The sequence below is a fragment of the Fopius arisanus genome, unplaced genomic scaffold (assembly GCF_000806365.1).
Source record: "Fopius arisanus strain USDA-PBARC FA_bdor unplaced genomic scaffold, ASM80636v1 scaffold00058, whole genome shotgun sequence".
Classification (NCBI taxonomy): domain Eukaryota; kingdom Metazoa; phylum Arthropoda; class Insecta; order Hymenoptera; family Braconidae; genus Fopius; species Fopius arisanus.
The window spans coordinates 231,734-250,986 of record NW_011887797.1 but is presented as its reverse complement, the minus strand read 5'-3'; the positions used below and the strand labels follow the sequence as shown (position 1 = coordinate 250,986).

At 39.3% G+C, this 19,253-nt stretch overlaps 3 protein-coding genes across 6 annotated transcripts in view; 2 read left to right on the top strand and 1 right to left on the bottom strand.

Annotated features, from left to right (window-relative positions):
- ec (echinus) overlaps positions 1-12,841 on the top strand; it is a 26,711-nt gene extending 13,870 nt beyond the window's left edge. For both annotated transcript variants that reach the window (XM_011308090.1, XM_011308091.1), the window contains 4 exons: positions 1,318-1,410; positions 4,489-4,623; positions 5,716-5,880; positions 6,585-12,841. In XM_011308090.1, the coding sequence (XP_011306392.1) occupies positions 1,318-1,410; positions 4,489-4,623; positions 5,716-5,880; positions 6,585-11,660 (5,469 nt within the window). In that variant the 3' untranslated portion in view covers positions 11,661-12,841. The remainder of the gene's footprint in view (positions 1-1,317; positions 1,411-4,488; positions 4,624-5,715; positions 5,881-6,584) is intronic.
- The window catches only part of LOC105268487 (uncharacterized), a 27,859-nt gene extending 13,220 nt beyond the window's left edge, over positions 1-14,639 (bottom strand). For 2 of the 3 annotated variants that reach the window (XR_892337.1, XR_892338.1), the window contains exon 1: positions 14,185-14,283. Coding sequence is in view for 1 of the 3 variants with exons in the window: in XM_011308089.1 (XP_011306391.1) it covers positions 14,481-14,553 (73 nt within the window). In the remaining 2 variants the exon portion in view is untranslated. Of the gene's footprint in view, positions 1-14,184; positions 14,284-14,480 lie in introns of those variants that run through there. The other variant, XM_011308089.1, reaches the window with a different exon arrangement.
- Positions 14,640-14,743: 104 nt separating this feature from the next.
- LOC105268486 (mannosyl-oligosaccharide 1,2-alpha-mannosidase IA) overlaps positions 14,744-19,253 on the top strand; it is an 83,345-nt gene continuing 78,835 nt past the window's right edge. The window contains exons 1-2 of the mRNA XM_011308085.1: positions 14,744-15,260; positions 16,446-16,673. Coding sequence (XP_011306387.1) covers positions 14,868-15,260; positions 16,446-16,673 — 621 coding nt within the window. The 5' untranslated portion in view covers positions 14,744-14,867. The remainder of the gene's footprint in view (positions 15,261-16,445; positions 16,674-19,253) is intronic.

Genomic DNA, 19,253 nt, shown 5'->3' with positions numbered 1-19,253 from the left:
CAACAACAATAATAATAATAATAATAATAATAATAATAATAATAATAATAATAATAATAATAATAATAATAATAATAATAATAATAATAATTTGATTGTTTTTTTCAACAAATGTCTTCCGGGGTTACGATTGCAGTTGCAAAAATTAAAAAATTCCAATTACTGCCAGTCAATATCAATTAATCATTTGGACGAGAAAGTTTTCTTGTTTATTCCGAAGATGATCTGGGATGGTAATTCCTCTCTTCTCATACATTCTCACGTTTTTCCACGGCTATTGTGTGACGCACCACTCAGACACGCTGTGATCCCTTGAGTACCTGCGTCGTTTCTGGCCCTTTGGACACCCCTAGCACTATTCAACTATCCCCCTATGCCCTTCGTATTCACCTGCCTAAGGTCGAACAGAATGTTTGTACAGGTTCACCAGAGCCGAAATTTTTTGTTCTCTATGCGGGAGCATACGACCGGCTCCAACATTTCCATTCCTCGATTTATGATCTTTTTATGCTCTCAGTACTGTTTCTGGTTTTCCCACGTTGCACTAGCCTTCACGATCATTATAGGTGGATGTCCCCGTGAAAAGGGCCTGCGGTCGATACACACGGAGAATTAGCATTTCCTGCTCTCTGGAAAAATCCCTTGAAAACTCTGAGCCATTTTCACGTGGTTCAAAAAATCTGTTGAAAATACGTGAGAGTTTCGGAGATCTGTAGATTATCAAATGAATTGAAATTTTTATTTTTCTGTAGCATCGGGTCAAAATGATGAACCAGTAGTTAGCTAGATTTGTAGTTAGTTAGAGGTTTAGTTTGCATTGAATAGAGAAACTTAAACAATTATTAATAAATCGTTGATGGGTTCCAATAAATTATTTTTATGCCGAATAAAAAAGTTCTATTCGAAATTAGTAGATGATTTATTTAATCAAATAAACGTGTAATTGATTTTCTTTTTTCCTCGTAGAAGATAATGAGAATAAGATTATATTAAATGCAAAGGAATCTCTAGTTGTTTTTCAAAAGGATGTGAGTTTGTATGGTTTTCCTGAAAGATTGTAATTCCGATACGAGGAAACATTGAATTTAGCCACGAATACCCATATCCAGGTTTATACGACAAAAACGGTATCTCCGGTTTATAGTTTAAATCTTTTTACATGGGATTGGTGTAGCTGAGTAATGAGAGTTGTACGTGCCCGAAACTGCTTATTATCGACTACCTAACATTCTCTAACGCTGTTACTTCCTGGATTCTACAAAATATTGAATTACCCATAAAACCCTGTTTGACCCGATGCGTCATTTCTCGTTTCAGGTACTGTGGCATCTCGATATCTTCCGGAGGAGTTTCCGTGAGCTGTCCGGACATGCCTGTATGCGAGAATCCTGTATCTTCTGTGCTCTCAAGGTGAGAATCCAGTATTGATAAAAATTTATTTTCCAAGTTTCAGGACTGAATCCCGGATTTTTATCGGATCCTACAATGTTTCTCGAAATGTACAGACGAAAAATCCAGTATTGCGTTTTTGCTATTGAAATCAATAAAATTATTGACTTTTCACCGAATTATTCTGCAGGGTGATAAATTTATTTATATTCAGGATAGAGGTTGATAATTCAATGAAATTGTGGAATTTCAAGTGGAAAAAGTGTATGGGTGGATTTTATTTAAAAAGTTTGGCACTCGTCCCGTGTGAAATTCCTCGCCAGCATCTTGCCCTTCCCATCATCATAAAATAATACTATCTGTCGCTGGTCACATCTCCACCACCTTAGGAGGGACGTGGTGGGAATATTAGACCGCAAACCACTCGGCCTTTTGTCTCAAGCCAGCAGTTACCAAAGAAAATGATTGCGTATTAGAATACCGAGCGATTTTTTTCACGACTGCTCTCTGGCTCTAGAGGACAACAATTGGCGAATGAATGACGAATTTATCCTGAAAATTATCAAATTTCTCGGTACGTTCCACTGCATTTTGACAATCTGTCTCGGAAAACCCGACGAATTGAAAATCTAAATGTATTTTCCAAATTTTTAATTCCAAAGTTATCCCACGTTTAAGTTATTTTCCCCATTTGATATTTCGAGACCGAAATCTGGAAAATGAAATTCATTGAAGAATTGCAAATAACAACTCAACCGGTGAGAAAAATTGAAATTCTCAAAAATGAGCTTGCGCCAATAAATCTTGGGAATTTCCCGCCAAAAAATCAGTAAAATTTTGCTGAAAAGCCTAGACTGATAATTGTTGCCTTCCACTTTGACATTCGAGTTAAATCTCCGCGTAAAGATTCATACGCTGAATTTACGTCATAGAATTACAGTTGCATTGAGCATGGAGGATCATGAACTGACTATGCAGCCTCCAAGTGAACCCACACATTGGTACAGTAGCATGTACAAGGCAAAAAGAAATCGGCGCATTCTTCCACTTATACTTTTACTTGTACGAAACTGGAAATACACATACACATAACCGAGCCTCCGATATGTATACAGCGAGTGGTTATGTGGTCCCTGGTCACGACCAAGTGGAAAACCAGCTTGGTGAATGTATAGGCCTTGCTTTACAGAATGATGTCAGCCATTGCTTGGGACCCTCTAAGATCTATCTCGCCAGAAAGGGGACTTGAGGCCCCTCAGGGCGCTCCTCTTGGATTGTGGTGAGGTGGGGGCTGTTAGTCAGCACTCTCTTACGCGCTCTTCCCAAGGTACGTGCGCCAAGTTAGCGTACTACGTTACTCCGGGATGCTTAACAAAATATAACGTTATATTATCAATCGATTTCCTCCACCATTCCCCAAAATATCGGCGTAGTTTATCCTTGAACAATTCAACATGTGAAAAACGTACACCAGTTGTTCAGTGAATACCAGTGGTGACATGTGCTGTTTTCTCCTTAAAAGATCCTGAAGAAATCGTGTACCTCAATTAACTGAGTGGCGTAGGATTGGATAATAAAATTTTCCATGTCCTCAATGCGTTGGATTGAATAACTTGAGGACTGATCACGTGGAGAGCTCATGCACGAGTCCCTCCGAGTCTTTTGTTCTTCTGTTCCCCAGGTCTTTGGGCTTCTCTCCTTTCGCCTCTTGATTCTGCACGGAATGGAAACAACTGGCAATTGTATAATCCAACTATTCGCCAAGGACTGCCGATCCAATTTAGTCTTGAAATAACGCCGGGACTCTGAAAAGCCATCAACATTTTGCCATACTAATGTAAAATATAACTTTTTGCCATGAATCCGATCGTGATAAAGTCGAGATGCAGATTGGAATTGAAAGTGCCATCGTTTCCCGGAATGAGAGTGAATGTTATGTGTCATCGAGGTGATTGGCACGCCATTCAGATTTACTGAGGCCTTTAATGTTTTCTCGGGAGCTGCAGACATGTTGAAGTGGATCAAAGTCAGACAGCCGAGTGATGTAGCTGGTAGTGCAGTTTATGAAAGTTCGGAAAAAAATGAAGACCAGGAGTTCGATGCAGTGGCCAAGACCGAAGCTGAAGAGGAGAATTGTGTAGCAGAGACAGATGATTCGGCCCCCATTGAATCAAAGGTGGCTCATAAATTATATCCTCTCCAAACGAAATGTATAAAAAACTCCATTACCGTCCTCAACATATTGCTCTTCTCATTTCTCTTTAATAGCTCATTTTTGTTGTACCGGTGTTTACAATTTTTTATTTATAATCCAAAATATCAACTGAGTGGAGGAAATATTTCCATCGCTCCGCAGTAGGTGAATGTTTTTTTTTATCGAAGCTATCTCGTAGTGTCTTCCACTCGAAATAGATTGGCCAATTGAATGACTTACTTGACCTTTTACCTGAGATTACTCCATTGGATTGATGGATTAATTACATTAATTGTAATGAGGATGATTAATTGCGCCAAAACTATCCGACAGTTACTAATAATTGGGGCAAAGATCTGATCCATAGCTGTCCATTTCTCTATTTTTTTTCCACTAGCCATTTTTTTGTCAGCAGATCAATCATGTCAAGCCCCGAGTGTTGACTATTTCCCAATGGAATTGAGAAATAATTCTGTTAAGAAATCGATGTAGTGCTGTGATCTCAATCTATGAATTCAATATCAGACATTCATTGTCGTCCTAATGACTTTTTCGTTGATTTAGGGAATGGGTTGGAGTTTGTGGAGCGATTTCGGACGAAAAACGGTTCAATAATTAGGAGATTGTTAGGAGGGATTAGATGTTAACACAAAAAAATAACACGCTTGATCTCTGCAGCATAAATAGAAAGACCTCGACTTGTTTTCTTAGTGAAAGCACGGAGGAAACCACATAACTACGATTCGTTGCAGGAATTTCATGGATAATATGCTGCGTCAGTTTAATCGATGGAATTTTTTTGTCACCTCGTGATTAACTCCGAGCGATATTGACTTTGAGTGATCGTCTCCTTTTTTATTGAGTCCTCATTGTTCCAGTGTTTTGAATGATTTTTTTTTTTTTAGGATTTATTCTCACAGTTGCAATTCTCACAAGAGAGTGCACTGCCTCCTGATGCACTACGACGAGCACTCGCTGAAAGTTTCCTGGATCAACAACGCTTCCAGCTTGGGTTCATGGACGATGCAGCTGAGTGTTTCGTAAGTATACTATATTTTAGTTGAATTGATACTACTTCACAATTTTTAATTTTTTTTAATTTTTTATTTTTCTTAATCTTTTACTCCGTTACAATAGATAACATTGATAAATTGAATATATTAAATAAGATGTAATATGACTTTAGATTTTCAATAATTTATTTTTCCACTTCTGGTATGTTGTTATTTTTGCATTTTTCCCGTCTTTGATCGGTACTTTGAACACTGCGGCGTCTACTCTCGCTGCTGGTCCCCTTTTTTTGGTGGTTTCTTAGCACTTATTGTATGGTTATCAGCCCTATGCATAGTGGTGTATTCATCTCGTCTGACAGGACCTCTATCAATTTCGTCCTTCTTTCTAATTCGTGCCGCTCGCCTCTCTATTCTTTCCACCACTCTCTATTTTTTGCTTTCAGCCTCCTCATTACCATTTCACAGTTTGTCACCTTAGTTGAATCTGATTTAACGGCAAAACAAAAATTAACGATAGAACAAATTGGAAGTTAATTGACGAATTAACTAGTGCCTATCTATTATTTCTGATTCATCATTTTATATTAAAATATATTAATATTATTGTGAGCAATTCAAGTGTTCACAGTTGGACGAAATAAATATTAATGTTATTAAAGAGATTTCCCTCTCTAAACCGTTGGAAGAAAATTATTATGCAATTACAATTGTCATTCACTATAATTTATACGCCCCGATTTACATACATTGGTTAGGTGAAATTTCTTTAACGATAAGTTTATGATGGCCAACTAAGTGTTTAGGGGTAAACAAATATTCCCGGCACTTGTTACCGCAAAATCTGTCAACACTCAAAGAAAATCATGTATCTAACGTACTCAAACCCGCCTAGAATACAGAACAAGTTTGAAATCCAAATCACTTCTCTATTTTCATTCGTAATACAATCACATGCTTGTTCCGCGTTGGTATGTAGGTACACGCATATCATTATAAAAAACTTCTGTAATGACTACTTACAATGTACACAGCACCCATCGTACTCTTACTGAATTATACCCAATACCTGGTAATACTTATTTTGGTTTTTATCTATTCAATTTTCTCATCGCTCAACAGGAAAATATACTTCTACGAATTCACCTGCACATTGCGAACGGAGAGGCCGAGGATATGTGCAGTGCAAGACATTGCGTACCTCATCAAAAATTCGCTATGACACTTGTAGAGCAAAGTGTTTGTGGTGCTTGTGGTGCTACTTCGGAGCCCTTACCCTTCACCCAAGTAAGTATATCTTGTGCTTTGACACAATATTACATTTTTCCTCAGTACGACAAAAGTTCAAGCCGCGATGCCGCTTCATTTATTTTTCAACCCAAAGGATCATAATACACACTACCACCTCACAATAATAATTAGGACTCAACATTCAATCAGAATATTTATGTCATTATTATTATATTAATTTTCATTAGAATTGAAGTCATAATTATGAATCCACACTCCGATCGTTATGGTGACTATTATGCAGTCAGTGCTTGCAAAAAATCAAAATTCAGAAATGAAAATGATAATTTCCAATTGCATTACGCAGTTTGGAGTCCCATCACCCCTTCAATTCACACGATCTCCATCAATTTCCCATCATATTTCATTCATATCTCTGTAAAACACAATTCTTCGCTCTCATTATGAAATAATACGTGGGAGGCTTTCCACTAGAGATATCATACCGTATTAAACCATCGTATCAATTCGCGTATTCCGTGGATATGTATCAAGTATTTCTCAATAGAATTGATGATAAAATAATTAATTATTATGAATAAATAATAAATTACTCATCTTTCAACAATTATCGTCTGTACAATAAATGTAACGCCTCGAGGAATATCCCAATTTTTTGAATGATCAATTAGTTGATAGTAAGTAGAGGTTCAATATTTTCTATCAGTAAATTATAAGAACCAATTGTTTTCTCTCTGTAGATGGTCCATTACGTATCGGCCTCAGCGTTGACCTCTCAAGTCCGTCCATCCACGATGATCGACAAAACCAGTGCCGATTTCTTCGGTCAACTATTGAGATGCGCTGGTGGAATGGGAGATATTCGCGACTGTCCAAGTGCATGCGGTGCAAAAATTCAGATATGTCGAACCCTAATGAATCGACCAGAAATAGTATCAGTGGGTGTTGTATGGGATAGCGAAAGGCCGTCCCTGGAGCACATAATGGATGTATTCGCGACAATCGGCACAAATCTACGATTGATCGATGTATTCCATAGTGTTGTCGACTCGAGATGGGGTACCTCAACAGTTCACAATCTTGTTGGTGTGGTAACGTACTACGGTAAGCACTACTCAACCTTTTTCTTTCACACGAAACTGAAGGTGTGGATCTACTTCGACGACGCTACAGTCAAGGAAATCGGCCCACGCTGGGAGCAGGTGGTAGAGAAATGCAGAAGAGGTCGTTATCAGCCACTGCTGCTGCTGTATGCCACCCCAGGTGGCACACCAGTGAACACAGAGAACGCCCCTAAGCTGGTGACAGCATTTCCAACTGTTAACACCATGAAGGTCCCCCTGAAGAACACCAGGCGATCAATAACCCCGAGCCCAGAGAAACCGATCAACAATACAGCAAGACGCGCCATCACACCAAATCCCGAACATCCACCTCACGTCTACACTCAGAGAAGAGTCTACAATGACTACCAGAATCTCACAGATATTCAAAAGACAATATTCACAAATGATAATGTGGATGCAGGGGACGGCGCTGTTGACTCGAAGTACATAAGTCGTCGAGCTGTGGAAAGTGTGATGTATCAGCAGAAAAAACAACAGATGCAATTGACAAGAAGCCTCAGTGCAGGTGCAGCCCCCCAGGATGGCATCAACATACCAGACCACTTGAATGTCTCACGACGAAGAGATTCAGGGAATTGGTCAGGGGATCGCAACAGTGCATCATCAAGCTCCTCCACGACTATGGACAACCCCTATCTCTACATTGTAAACAAAATGCAGAGAAATTCGGGCATTCCAAAGAGTCCGACAAGTAAATCCGGAGAGATGTCGAGCAGTAGTTCCGGTCACTATGACGCGGGTTACGACTCGTATTCATTATCCTCAAATGACAGTTTGCCTCTTCAACACACGCTGAAGCACAATCTACAGCTTGCCCAAATACCAGAAAGCTATCAGACTTCCCTCGATGACGATTGCGAGCGTCTCTGCAAGGAGACAGATGCATTACTAGATAAATCACGTGCCGCTGAGGACGCAGGGGACTTGGGTACTGCTGCAGCTCTGTGTAATGCTGCAAGCAGCAAAGCCAGAGCTGCCATGGATGCGCCCTACAATAATCCCCACACCATCACGATAGCCAGGATGAAGCATAATACTTGTGTGATGAGGTCTAGGAGCTTGCATCGAAGAATACTCCAGGAGCAGGTGGTTATGAGTGGAGAAAAGGACGAAACTGTGCCAGAGGGTAGACACTCAAGGGAGAACAGTAAGTCAGGGCAGCATTCTCGTCAGAATTCAAGAGACAAGGGTAATCACTCACGTCAGAACAGTCGTGAATTGCTGGTTAATGCTTCGGTCTTGTTGGAGAAACCCGTTACCAAGAACATTGAGATTTACGCGACATTACCGAAGAAGAAAAACCTCCGAAAGTCGGCAAATGTCATTGAGGACGAGGAGTACATGCTTTACGATAGGCCAACGCAGAGAACAGGCATTTTGGGACGTGTGAGGAGGTGTGATGACGACAAGAAGGATAAGAAGAGAGCGAGGAGTGAGGAGAGAAATAAAAACGTGTCCAAGGACTTCTCTATAGCTCCGTCGAGGCTGTCTGTATCGCCGAAGACTGTTAAATCAGAAAAAACGAGTGATGCAAACAAAGAGGTCATTAAAAGTGGAAGAGGTGGCGAGACAGCTCAGGCGGGAGATCAGAAGGGGAAGAAGCAGCATAAGATAAGGAGGAAGCTACTCATGGGGGGCTTGATAAAACGAAAGAACCGGAGTATGCCAGACCTCAGGGAGGGCCAGGCTCAGCCATCTAACCACCAGGATGCATCCAGTCTGCCTAAACAGTCGGTCGATGATTCGAGTGTCGGTTTGAAAGGAAATGTTGGCCAAGGCTTGAGTGGTTATCTGTCGGAAGGGCATTTGGAATTCACTGGAAATGTCACGACTAATCCCAATTTGGAACGCAGTCGTTTGATGAGGAAGAGCTTTCATGGTAGTGCCGGGAAGGCGTTGCACGTTGCCAAAGTACCACCACCACCGCCCCTCAGGACGACTTCTCAGCTTAGCAAGTCTAAGTGTCACGAAGTGCGCAATGAGCAACAGGTGGAACAGTCGGCGATACTTAATGAACAGTCTGTCAATGGTCAAGGGGAAGTTACCAGCAATGGCTACTGGAATCTTTCGAATCAATCCAATTTTTATACTAAATCTTCTAATGATAAGAGTTACGATTACTCAGCGGAGCCGCATTCCCTGCCCTTTCTCCCTTCATACAATGAACAGAGTAAACACTCGGGATTCACATCCAATCAACAGGGATATGACAATAAAATTCAGGATGACGTTGTTAAATACGCCAATGGGATTCTGTATGAACCAGTGCTCGTTGTTACTCATGCTGATGTACACAGTGAGCAGAGCCCGGGAAAAAGTCAGGTGGAGGCATTGCCGCCATATCCTGTGCACGCCAATATCGTCTCACATTCTCGACAATCGAGTGAGGATTTTCCACCGCCACCGTATCCAACAGCAGCTAGTGTAGCTCACTCGAGACAAGCATCGGAAGATTTTCCACCTCCTCCATCTCCATTGGAGGTTGAGAACTCTCAGGTGATGCAAAACGTTCAACCGTTGACACACACACAGACGGAGGTACAGCAATTAAGCACTTTACTGGCGCAATTGCAGATGAAGCGGCAATTGATGCTGGAGACAAATCAGGTGCAAGACGCCCGACTAAATCGAGGGGAAGTGCGCGATGAGGAGAATAATTCCAATGAGACTTGGCTGAAGGAGCTTCAGGCCAAACAGGCTGAGAGGAAAGTCAAAAGAGGAGCACTCGATGGCCAGGAGGTGCCCAAGAGTATTGCGAGGAGAACTAGTGATCTGATGATGAATAGTTTGGGGCAGGGGATTGTACAATCCACGGGACACGATGTCATTGATTGTCCCAAGGTTGCTTCGTCCGTCCGGGACATGGCTGCGAGATTCGAGAAGATTAAATCCCAACCAGAGGCTCAAAGCGAGATTGACAATAGAGGGATCAACTCAACCAGTTTAGTAAATGAAGTTCGAAGGCAAAGTGTGGAGCCACCGAATCAGCCACCAGTCGACAATAGTCCACCCCCGAAGACTGATAATCAAATGCCTGTTTCGGCCAATTGCGACTACAACTCCATCCAGAATAGGATTGATTTAATGTCGCCATCAGCAGTACCTCAGACCAATAGTCTGAATGCTGCAATACTATCGATGTCATTGACACTGCCCCACGAGAATGGCCTGCCAATAGATTGCCCTGAGGACGACATAAGTGAAGTCGCAATGCAGAATACCATTCAAAATACAACAATTCTACCCAATGAGGAAGACATTGCACCGAGAAAAACGAAGAATAGAATTGGAAAGAAGAAGAGTGTATCATTCTGCGATCAAGTTGTATTGGTCGCAACTGCTGAGGACGATGAGAAGGACTCTTACATACCAAATCCTATTCTCGAGAGGGTACTACGTTCAGCAATGAACAAACCAGAGACTGCTGAGGTACTGCGGGAGATTAGGAGTCTGCAGGAGGCCGAAATCAATCGAGAGAATGCCCCAGCAATGAAATTTCAACAGCACACATTACCCCTGAAGAGCGAGGCTGACAGTATTCCAGCGACACCATTCCAGGATCAACTGAAGAGCGTTAATCCCATTGTGCCTGAAGTTGTGAAGACTGCTGTGACCAGGCAAAGCTCGAATGACAATCCTGAATCAATTCAGGATATGAGAAATCAGTTCTCTGTCACTGACACAAGGGACTACCTAAATTCAATGAATCAGCAGAAAATTTCATACTTGCCGCAATCACAATCGCAGATGAGGTACTCACAGAATACATCGCCATCTCATTCTTATTCATCACCACCGATGGTTCAGGGATATCCACAGACTTATACGTCTCATCCCAGGAACCAGGGGATTCCTGTTTCGCAAACGTCGAAGCCATCGAGTCCTTATACCGTTCAAATGCAGTATCAGGGAAATGCCCTTCAGCAGAAGGCGCACACGAATGGTCATCCTATTGGTCATCCTGGTTACTCTCAGTTGGAGCACAATCAAATGAATAGTCAAATGAACAGCCAGATGAACAGACAAGTGGGACAGGGACATTTAAATACACAGAGTCAGAGACTCTCAAGTCACAACTCCAGTCCAATTACTGTTCAGTATAATCAGCAGTATTTCCATCAGCCCATAGAGTCATCGAATTCCTATCAACAATTCATGAATTCCAATCAGCCAAATCAAGTGAATGGTTATCAGGGTTATCAACAGGTGAATGGACAGGTGAGGATTAATCAGCAATTGCCGCAGTATCAACCGCCACCCAATCGAGTTGTTCATCCTCACTCTCAAGGCCAAGGTTTACCCCCTCAGAATCATCAGCAGTTGCCGAAGAATCAGGGCTATCAGCCCAGGGTCGATGCCTATCAGAGACCTCCGCAGAAAGATCAGCAGAATGTACTCGCACCTAATCAGACTTATCCGCTTTCCATGCAGAATGGACAGATTCAATCGAACATGAAGTATCCGAACTATCAACATCCACCCATGCCGAAACTGGGTAAACAGGTGCAGGGCAGTGGTAAAGGGCAAAATAGTGGCTTAATATCACCGCCTCTGCAGAAGACACCGCAGCCAATTGGTGGAGGTAAGACTGTCCCCTGCAATTTGTGTAGAAAGAAACCCGTCACGGAGTCCGCCATTTATTGCACCGATTGCGATTTTTATATGTCACGGTTTCGACCGAAAAACTAAATGTTCAGTGAAAAATAATTTTTACAACGATCCAGGGCGGGAATTCGTTCAGCAGCTCCTGGTGAGGTGCTCACAAGAAAGTTCTATAGAAATTATCGCGATAGAATGAGTAATATGAGAAAATTGAATTTAATTCACTTTTTTCTGTGGAATATTTCCAATACTATTGTCTGCCGAACTTTTTTTTATTAATTGTTTTTCGTGCGTGATATTTCTTATCAGTATGGAAAGACGGGATTTAGAATTCTGTGATCTCAGAATTTTCGCTTATCCTGTTTCCTTGTTCGAATGGTGTGCTTTTGCAATAAAATTTTTAGTACTATATTTTGATAAAACTATTGAAGCAATCTGTATTAATTCTAATTAATTTTTTTGAATTTTGTATAATGTATATTTTTTAATCAAATCACTGTTGATTGTTGATTGGAGGTAATTTGTCTAGGAGATCACTGTTGATTGTGAATCGCAGTCTCACAGTCTAAATTATGTATTTGCAATTTGTAGAACTTCGTTCATTGATCAGGGAAATTGATGACGAATTTGCTGATGTTGAATTTTCCTTTCGATCAATGAGAAACTTGTGATAGTAACTGAAATGTGCAGCTCGATCGACTCGTCGATCAATCTTTACGATTTTACAAATTAAGGTATGGAAATTCATTCCATGGTCACATTTGTGCCTTATTTCAACGAATATATGTTTTGGAATACTGTAACTAAACTATAATTCGATAGATATTTGAGATTACTTCTTCGAATAAGAAATGCTATCAATAAAGTGAATGTTTTAGTTATAATTGAAGGATAGAAATGATAATTGTATTTCTAACACAAATTTTGACGTCCACTTTTACATTGTTTACGTATAGTAATAGAAATTTCTTGAAATTATCAATAATGAGGAAATGTATCAATCGTTTTGTATAGAAAATATGTAATTATACATAAGTACATGAGAATTATGAGAATTGTGATACTAGGCATCTTCCGTAGAACATGAAATGTGTCTTCTAATTTTTAGGATTACGAAAATCATTAATATAAGTCATAGAACGTGGAAAAAAACTTGATCTCTTCAGCGAATGCGCAAAATATGCTCTGGATGGTTATTAATTTCCTGATTTGTCTATATTTAAGGAACATGTACAAATTTTTCCAACGTTTGTAACTCTTTTCTTTGTAAGAAGTATTTTGTTTTAAAAATACTGAAATATATATTTCTATTTTCATGTTGATAATTAATTATTTCAATTTATTGAGCTTTACGTAATTCTGCTCTTTCAAACCTCCATCCCTCACTTTTTCCAATCATTATTATTATTCTACTAACTAACGTGATTTACTAATGCATAAATCAATGAACAGCTCAAGGCGCTTTGTCTTTTCACTTAATATTAATAAATCTGAAGTTCTTTCCTTTATTCATATAATTATTCTATCGAGAGATATCCGGTTTCAAATATTGTAATTTAAAAAATAAATGGAGTAATTAAAAATCTGTTGTAACCTAAACATCGCACAAATCACGAATCAGCAGTACAAACAAGCAGTTGGGCGAGAGCTATTTGGCAGGAGACATTTAACCATTACTTTATGCGTTAGTTTTTTTTTCTAATTTTTCATTTCTACCAATACGATTGGTAGTAAGCTTCCGAATGGATCCATAGCTATGCCGACAACGATATTTTCAAAAACATTTGCCAGGGGTTTTAGAAAGATATATTTGACCTTTAAGTAACATGAGCTTCAAGGAAAAAATAAATTTTGTAACTACCACCCGGTGGATTGCTCCCATCTGATATCTATATCTATGTTTTATGATATCTTTCAATATCATAAAAGCTGTGATCATACCAAATTTTAACTTGCTATCCCAATTTTTTATTCAATTATTGAGTACAGAATACAGAAAATATAAAAAAAAGAAAAAATGGCAATATCACGCCATTTTTGTACGAACGGGTATACATATCCTCATAGTTTTGTGTCTTCATAAACGCCAATCGATTGATATCGATTAAAATCGACTCATGAACGCCAATTGCCTCGTATCTTATTCTCGTTTTTTGAAGAAGAAAAAATTAAAGCCCGTGGAGTGGTGGGGTAATATTCAAGGAAATACATTCACGCAGAAGGTGTAATATCCCTATAATCTCTGGTGATATCTCTGGAATCGCTTCGCTGATTATGCCCATTCACAATACCCACCTCTAATATTATGAGAACTACAAGTGTACCAAATTTCAACTCATCTCTATTTTCTTTTACTGATTCAGCGTGTTCACAACGTTTATTATGATACAATCTTAAAATGCCGATATCACGAAATTTTATTAGAACAAATGTAGATATTTCGATTGATTGTGAACCAACTGAGAGGAGTATTGTGAAAAAAAGAAATTGAAATTCTTGCTGTACTTTTCGAGATATTCAGGAAAAACGAAATTTACAAAAGTTGCTCTATTTGAGGAACTACTCGATCGATCGAGGTTAATAATAGCTATCATAAGTTCAAAATTCAAACCTTTAGCTGCAAAATTTTACCGCATTGATGTAGAAATTTCTCAAAATTAATCTTCACAGTTCTGAATTTCTCAGCCCGTACACACAGCATAATCTAAAAATATCGGTCTCTCGCGTTTCAGAACATGCTACATACCTTGCAATTGAAATTAGAAAATCGAAAAATCCGTCAAATACAAGGCTTCTATTCGGAAGCAAAAACGAAACAAAAATCGTCAATCTAAAAAATATCCATGAACAGATATTTTCTCATTCTTCGAAGAGTTCGAGGAAAAAAAAATCACATGCATTACTCACCATTGATAGTACAGAAATTTCCTAAAATCCTGCGTTCCCAGTTTGACCGCTTGTCCACAACTCCAATTGACATATCAACAATTCAACAACAAAGAGATCCAACTGTTAAATACTCAATTACAATTAATTCAACTACAACTCTTGCTCTGAAATTTTATCTTACATTGTTTACTTTCTGAATAAAAAACAATGCAACTTGCATTTCGGTGTTTTCAAAATCAGCCTGTGGATGGCGTTAGTGATTTGTCCCTTTCACACGTACGTCTACTGAACAGTAATGGCGAATGACGGCTAGAGAAACAGCAACAAACTTGTGCTCTCGTGTTGATTTGTTTAGTGTACAGTGAATCTCATTGAAAATCTGAAGTGCTCCTTCTTTCATTTGAAATGACGAATGCCAGTGTTTTACTTCCGTCTTATCACCGATTCGTGAATGGTGTCCCAGTGCCTCTGTTCTCACGTCGTTCATTTCGTCCAAAAGAAAAGTACCTCATAGTCCTTGTGTTTTTCACTTTTAGTTTAGTGTGTTTCGGTACATTTTTCTTTCTACCGGACTTTCGTAGTACGGGTGCTGCTTATAACAGTGTTTATGAGGTTTATCAAAAAATCCAAAAAGCTGGACCTGATTTACTTCTACCGGCTCCACCACATGGTTATTCTGGTTCCAAAGATCCTCATGGACCTGGTGGACATGTCAACATCGTTCACATAGGCCTCGAAAGTCCTAATAATGCTGGGGATGAGGATATTCACATCATCGAGGACAAACAGAAGCTACAGGTTAGCCCAGATGGTTTCGATCGCTCACTATTGCGTCGACGCTCTTACACGTGTCACTATCCCACTGATTTTATTTTATTCGGTTATTTTTGGGGATAATACCCCAGAAGTTCCAACATTGTTGAAACATTTCGTGATAGCTTTAGTGGAAGCAAACTAAAGTATCAGGTTTTCCAAGCTAAAAATCTGGAACACGCAGTAAGATAAATGAGTGAATAAATGCAAAAAATAATTCAACGCATTTTTATAGAGATTGAAAAATGGGGGCATAATGGATACTTGAGATTTTTTTGTACCATTGAAAGTTGATAAAGCAATAGCGATGGAGTAAAAGCAGATGTAATTCAATTGTTTGATGAATTCTTCAGAAATATCTTCGACAGTAAGGGAAATAATCTTTAGAGATATATATTTCACGTTAACCGAATCGAAAGCTTCAGGAAATGATTTTCATTATGAAAATTTAATTGTTTCCCTCAGTTTCGGAGATATTTCCAAAAGAGCTAACGAGGAAATTGGCCATATTATCTCCTTTCGCGAATACGACATTGAGGTATTTTTTAAAGATGTTTACACGTGATAAACTTTCTTATCGTTATAATTCGTGATTTGATGTTTATTTTGTATGACTGATAGACTTATTGAAAGACAACTGAAGATATTTGCCAATTTCTGATTAACAAAATTGATTATTCATGGTTCTCAGTTGATTACTAGTGGAGGTGCTACCTCAACACCAAACGTCGGTGATTACCTCCGTGTGATGACTCAGTAACACCTGTGTAAATGGTTATCGATATTGAAACCTTTGTGCATGGAGGCAGGCACTCGGGGTATTACACCCTCCGAACCTCAGAGTGGCGACAAATTAATCTATTTGTACCAGAGGTTTAAACTTGGGTGATTTATCAAGCCTCTTCTCCGCAGGCTTCGGGTGTCTTTATTGATAAGTCGAAGTTTCTACAGACCAACGAAGATCTCAATGAGAACACTAGGTCATTAGGGAGCAGAATAGATAGTCCAGTCTCTTCCGAATTTGAAAAGTTCATGGAATTGTACATTAGATCGAGAGATGACTACAGGTCCCTCTAATTTAAAATCGAAAAAATACAATCTTTGATGAAATTATATTTTCCAATTTTCTGGAGCAATGAAAATTCATTGAAGCACTTGCTATGATTTTAGGCCAAAATAGATGAAGAATATCAACAACAAAAAACGTTGGAGAAACCAGACACTGCGGTAGAATCTAAAGCTCGTACTAGTAGCAGTGCTGCACCATGGGCTCCGCATAATCGACATGAGGAGATTATACAAACAGTTCCACCAGCTCCAGCCGATGTGTTACCCCTGCTCGAAGGTGGAGAGGATAAGGATCCAGTTGTACGACAGCGGAGAGATAAAGTCAAAGAGGTATGTCCAGGGTCAATCCCTCATGCATTTCTAATAGTTCATGATTGAGGTATTTGGCTTTTCATTCCGAATAAGTCGTGAATACCAGTCGTGCTCTATTTGAGGTATCTCCAGATGCCTGGAGAAGGTGAATAGCAACCTTTATATCCATGGATTTGCTCCAAGACGTCGTACTGTGTATCATATTCTATATCTTCCTTTGATGTTTTTGTGAATAATTCAAACCCTTTGCTACACCCCCGTGCTGATGCTGTGCAGATTGTTGCCATTAATGAACGACTTGGGAGCTTTGTACGGCTTCAAAAATATCAGTCTGAAATTTCAGGGAATATTTATGTCATTTTACTCATGTTCCTCTGACAATGTAATCAACTTGTTGAAGTTTTATGAAACCCCGTACGAATGACTCATCAATTTGCAATTATTTCTTCTCATGAGAAGTACTATCAAAACATTATTTTTTTAAAAATGGTAAAATTTCCCTTGTCGTTAAATTCTGAATTCGGTAAATTGAATAAGAACATTCAGATTCTGAATCTGGGTTTTTGTTCCTCTCCATTCGAGTTTATATCGCAACATAAAATCTGTGTCAGTGAAAGCCCTGCGGAATGTCAAATAGCTGTTTAACATTCCGCTCAATACAGGCTATATGTTTTATCCTCTGATCGTTTTCAAGAAGAGCAGTTATAAGTCGCTCTGTCGAATGAAAGAATTTATCCATGAGTATTCAACCAGGGCCAACAGTAATATCCTCGGGAATGGGCCATTGGTCTCGCTTTTCTTAAAGAATATGTCCGCCCTTCTTCCCTAGTCTAAAGTATTTTCTCCATCAACCTTGCCCCCCCCCCTCCACCACCCTTTCTTTATACTCAACTGAGATTAAATTTCTTTACCGCTTTTCTCCGTGTCTTTCTCGCTTTTTTTTCCCCCGGTGTCTTTAGGTCCCATTGTTTTTCTCTCGCAAATAACATTTTTGCGACTTACTTCAACTGGTGAAAACTATTATTCTATTGTTTAAAAGTGGAATATGCCTTTTAGAGGTTCATTAAAAGAATATCTGTGTTATATTGCAGTTTAAGTTTTTTTCATCGATGTCTTTACTTCAGTCAAAGAACTCGTTTATTCTTCTCCATAAAATTCTAGCTTTTGCTGAAATAAAATTTTCATACCTTCTTTGAATTTTCAATGAAGTCCATTATTTACCACAAAAGTGTCGAAAGACAAATTTCAATTTTTAACAATTCGTCATTGGCGACTCATTGAATCTTACGAATATTCTGGCAATTCGATTTTCGATTCCACATGGCGACACCATAAAGATGTTAAAAATTCAAGCTCATATAATAGAAAATTCAGATAACTTTGAATCTCAAATACTAATAAATTTTTACCCATGTGTTTTATACACACGATATAACTGTTGGGTATATATAATTATTGTGCCCAGTTAAAATCTGAACCTCTCAAATGTCAGAGTTATTCCCCACCACTGAGATTCGTTGAGTACAGAGTGATAATACGTGGGAAAATACTTTATACTGATCCCCTTAGCACCAGATGCGGATAATTCACCAACCATCGGCCTAATTAACGGAATACCTTCCAACGACTCAGACGATTACGCGCGGGGGGAAGGGGGGGGGGGCTGCGTTTGAAAACCACCGTCTGGCTGAAATTCTGAAACGTCTGCATATATTCAGCACGAAATTCCAATTCGCTTTGCATCAAGACCTGATTAGCTCAATTAACTCGAGCGTGCACTGACGAACTTTGAAGGTGCACTTTTATTTTAAAAAATTCATCCGCTCCACGGTGCATCGATATTATTTTCAAATTAGTGGAACGATTTGTGGGAATAGTTAATTTGAGCCAGATTTTTGTAGAAGTGACGGAGAATATGCGAATTGATCCGAATATTGGGCAGTTCATGATTTAGGCAACCCTTTTCACATTTCTGTATTCAAACTGTGTCCCGTCAAGTAATTAAGTCTAAAGGTAAGTTTTCCCAAATGAATGGAGTGAGTACAGCATCAAGTTGCAATTGAATACGATGTCTAAAGCTACACCTCCGTTGGAAGCTCATGATGTACATTGGTAAACCAGAGCGGGGTTCCAATTAGCATCACTCCATAGAAGTGGCTCTATCAAAATGGATGGGACACTGATGGCAGTGGTATTTAACTATTCCGTTGAAGATTTTCGGTTATTTTGTACGCTTTCCAGCAATGCAACATTGCCATGAAATTATCAGTCCAGTTGCCGTTCAGCCATTTGCCCGGGGCTTCTCCCTGGCATTTTGAAAGTGAGTACCTGTTTCTTAAGCTTTCTGCAGCGGTTTATCTACTTCGGTCTAGCTCTCGGTCATGGGTAAAACCGCATTAATTGCCCGACATCACAAGAAAGGGTCTTGATTTCATTAGCGATAATGCCGGGCTGTTTCTACCACACGCCTCTCAAGACACTCATTTGGACAATCTCAAGAGATAAAAGTGAAATGAAGAGAATAATATGTGAAGTAATGGGATTTTTTTCGAATGAGAATTGGTCAATTTTTGATGAATTTTCGCGGTATTCAATGGG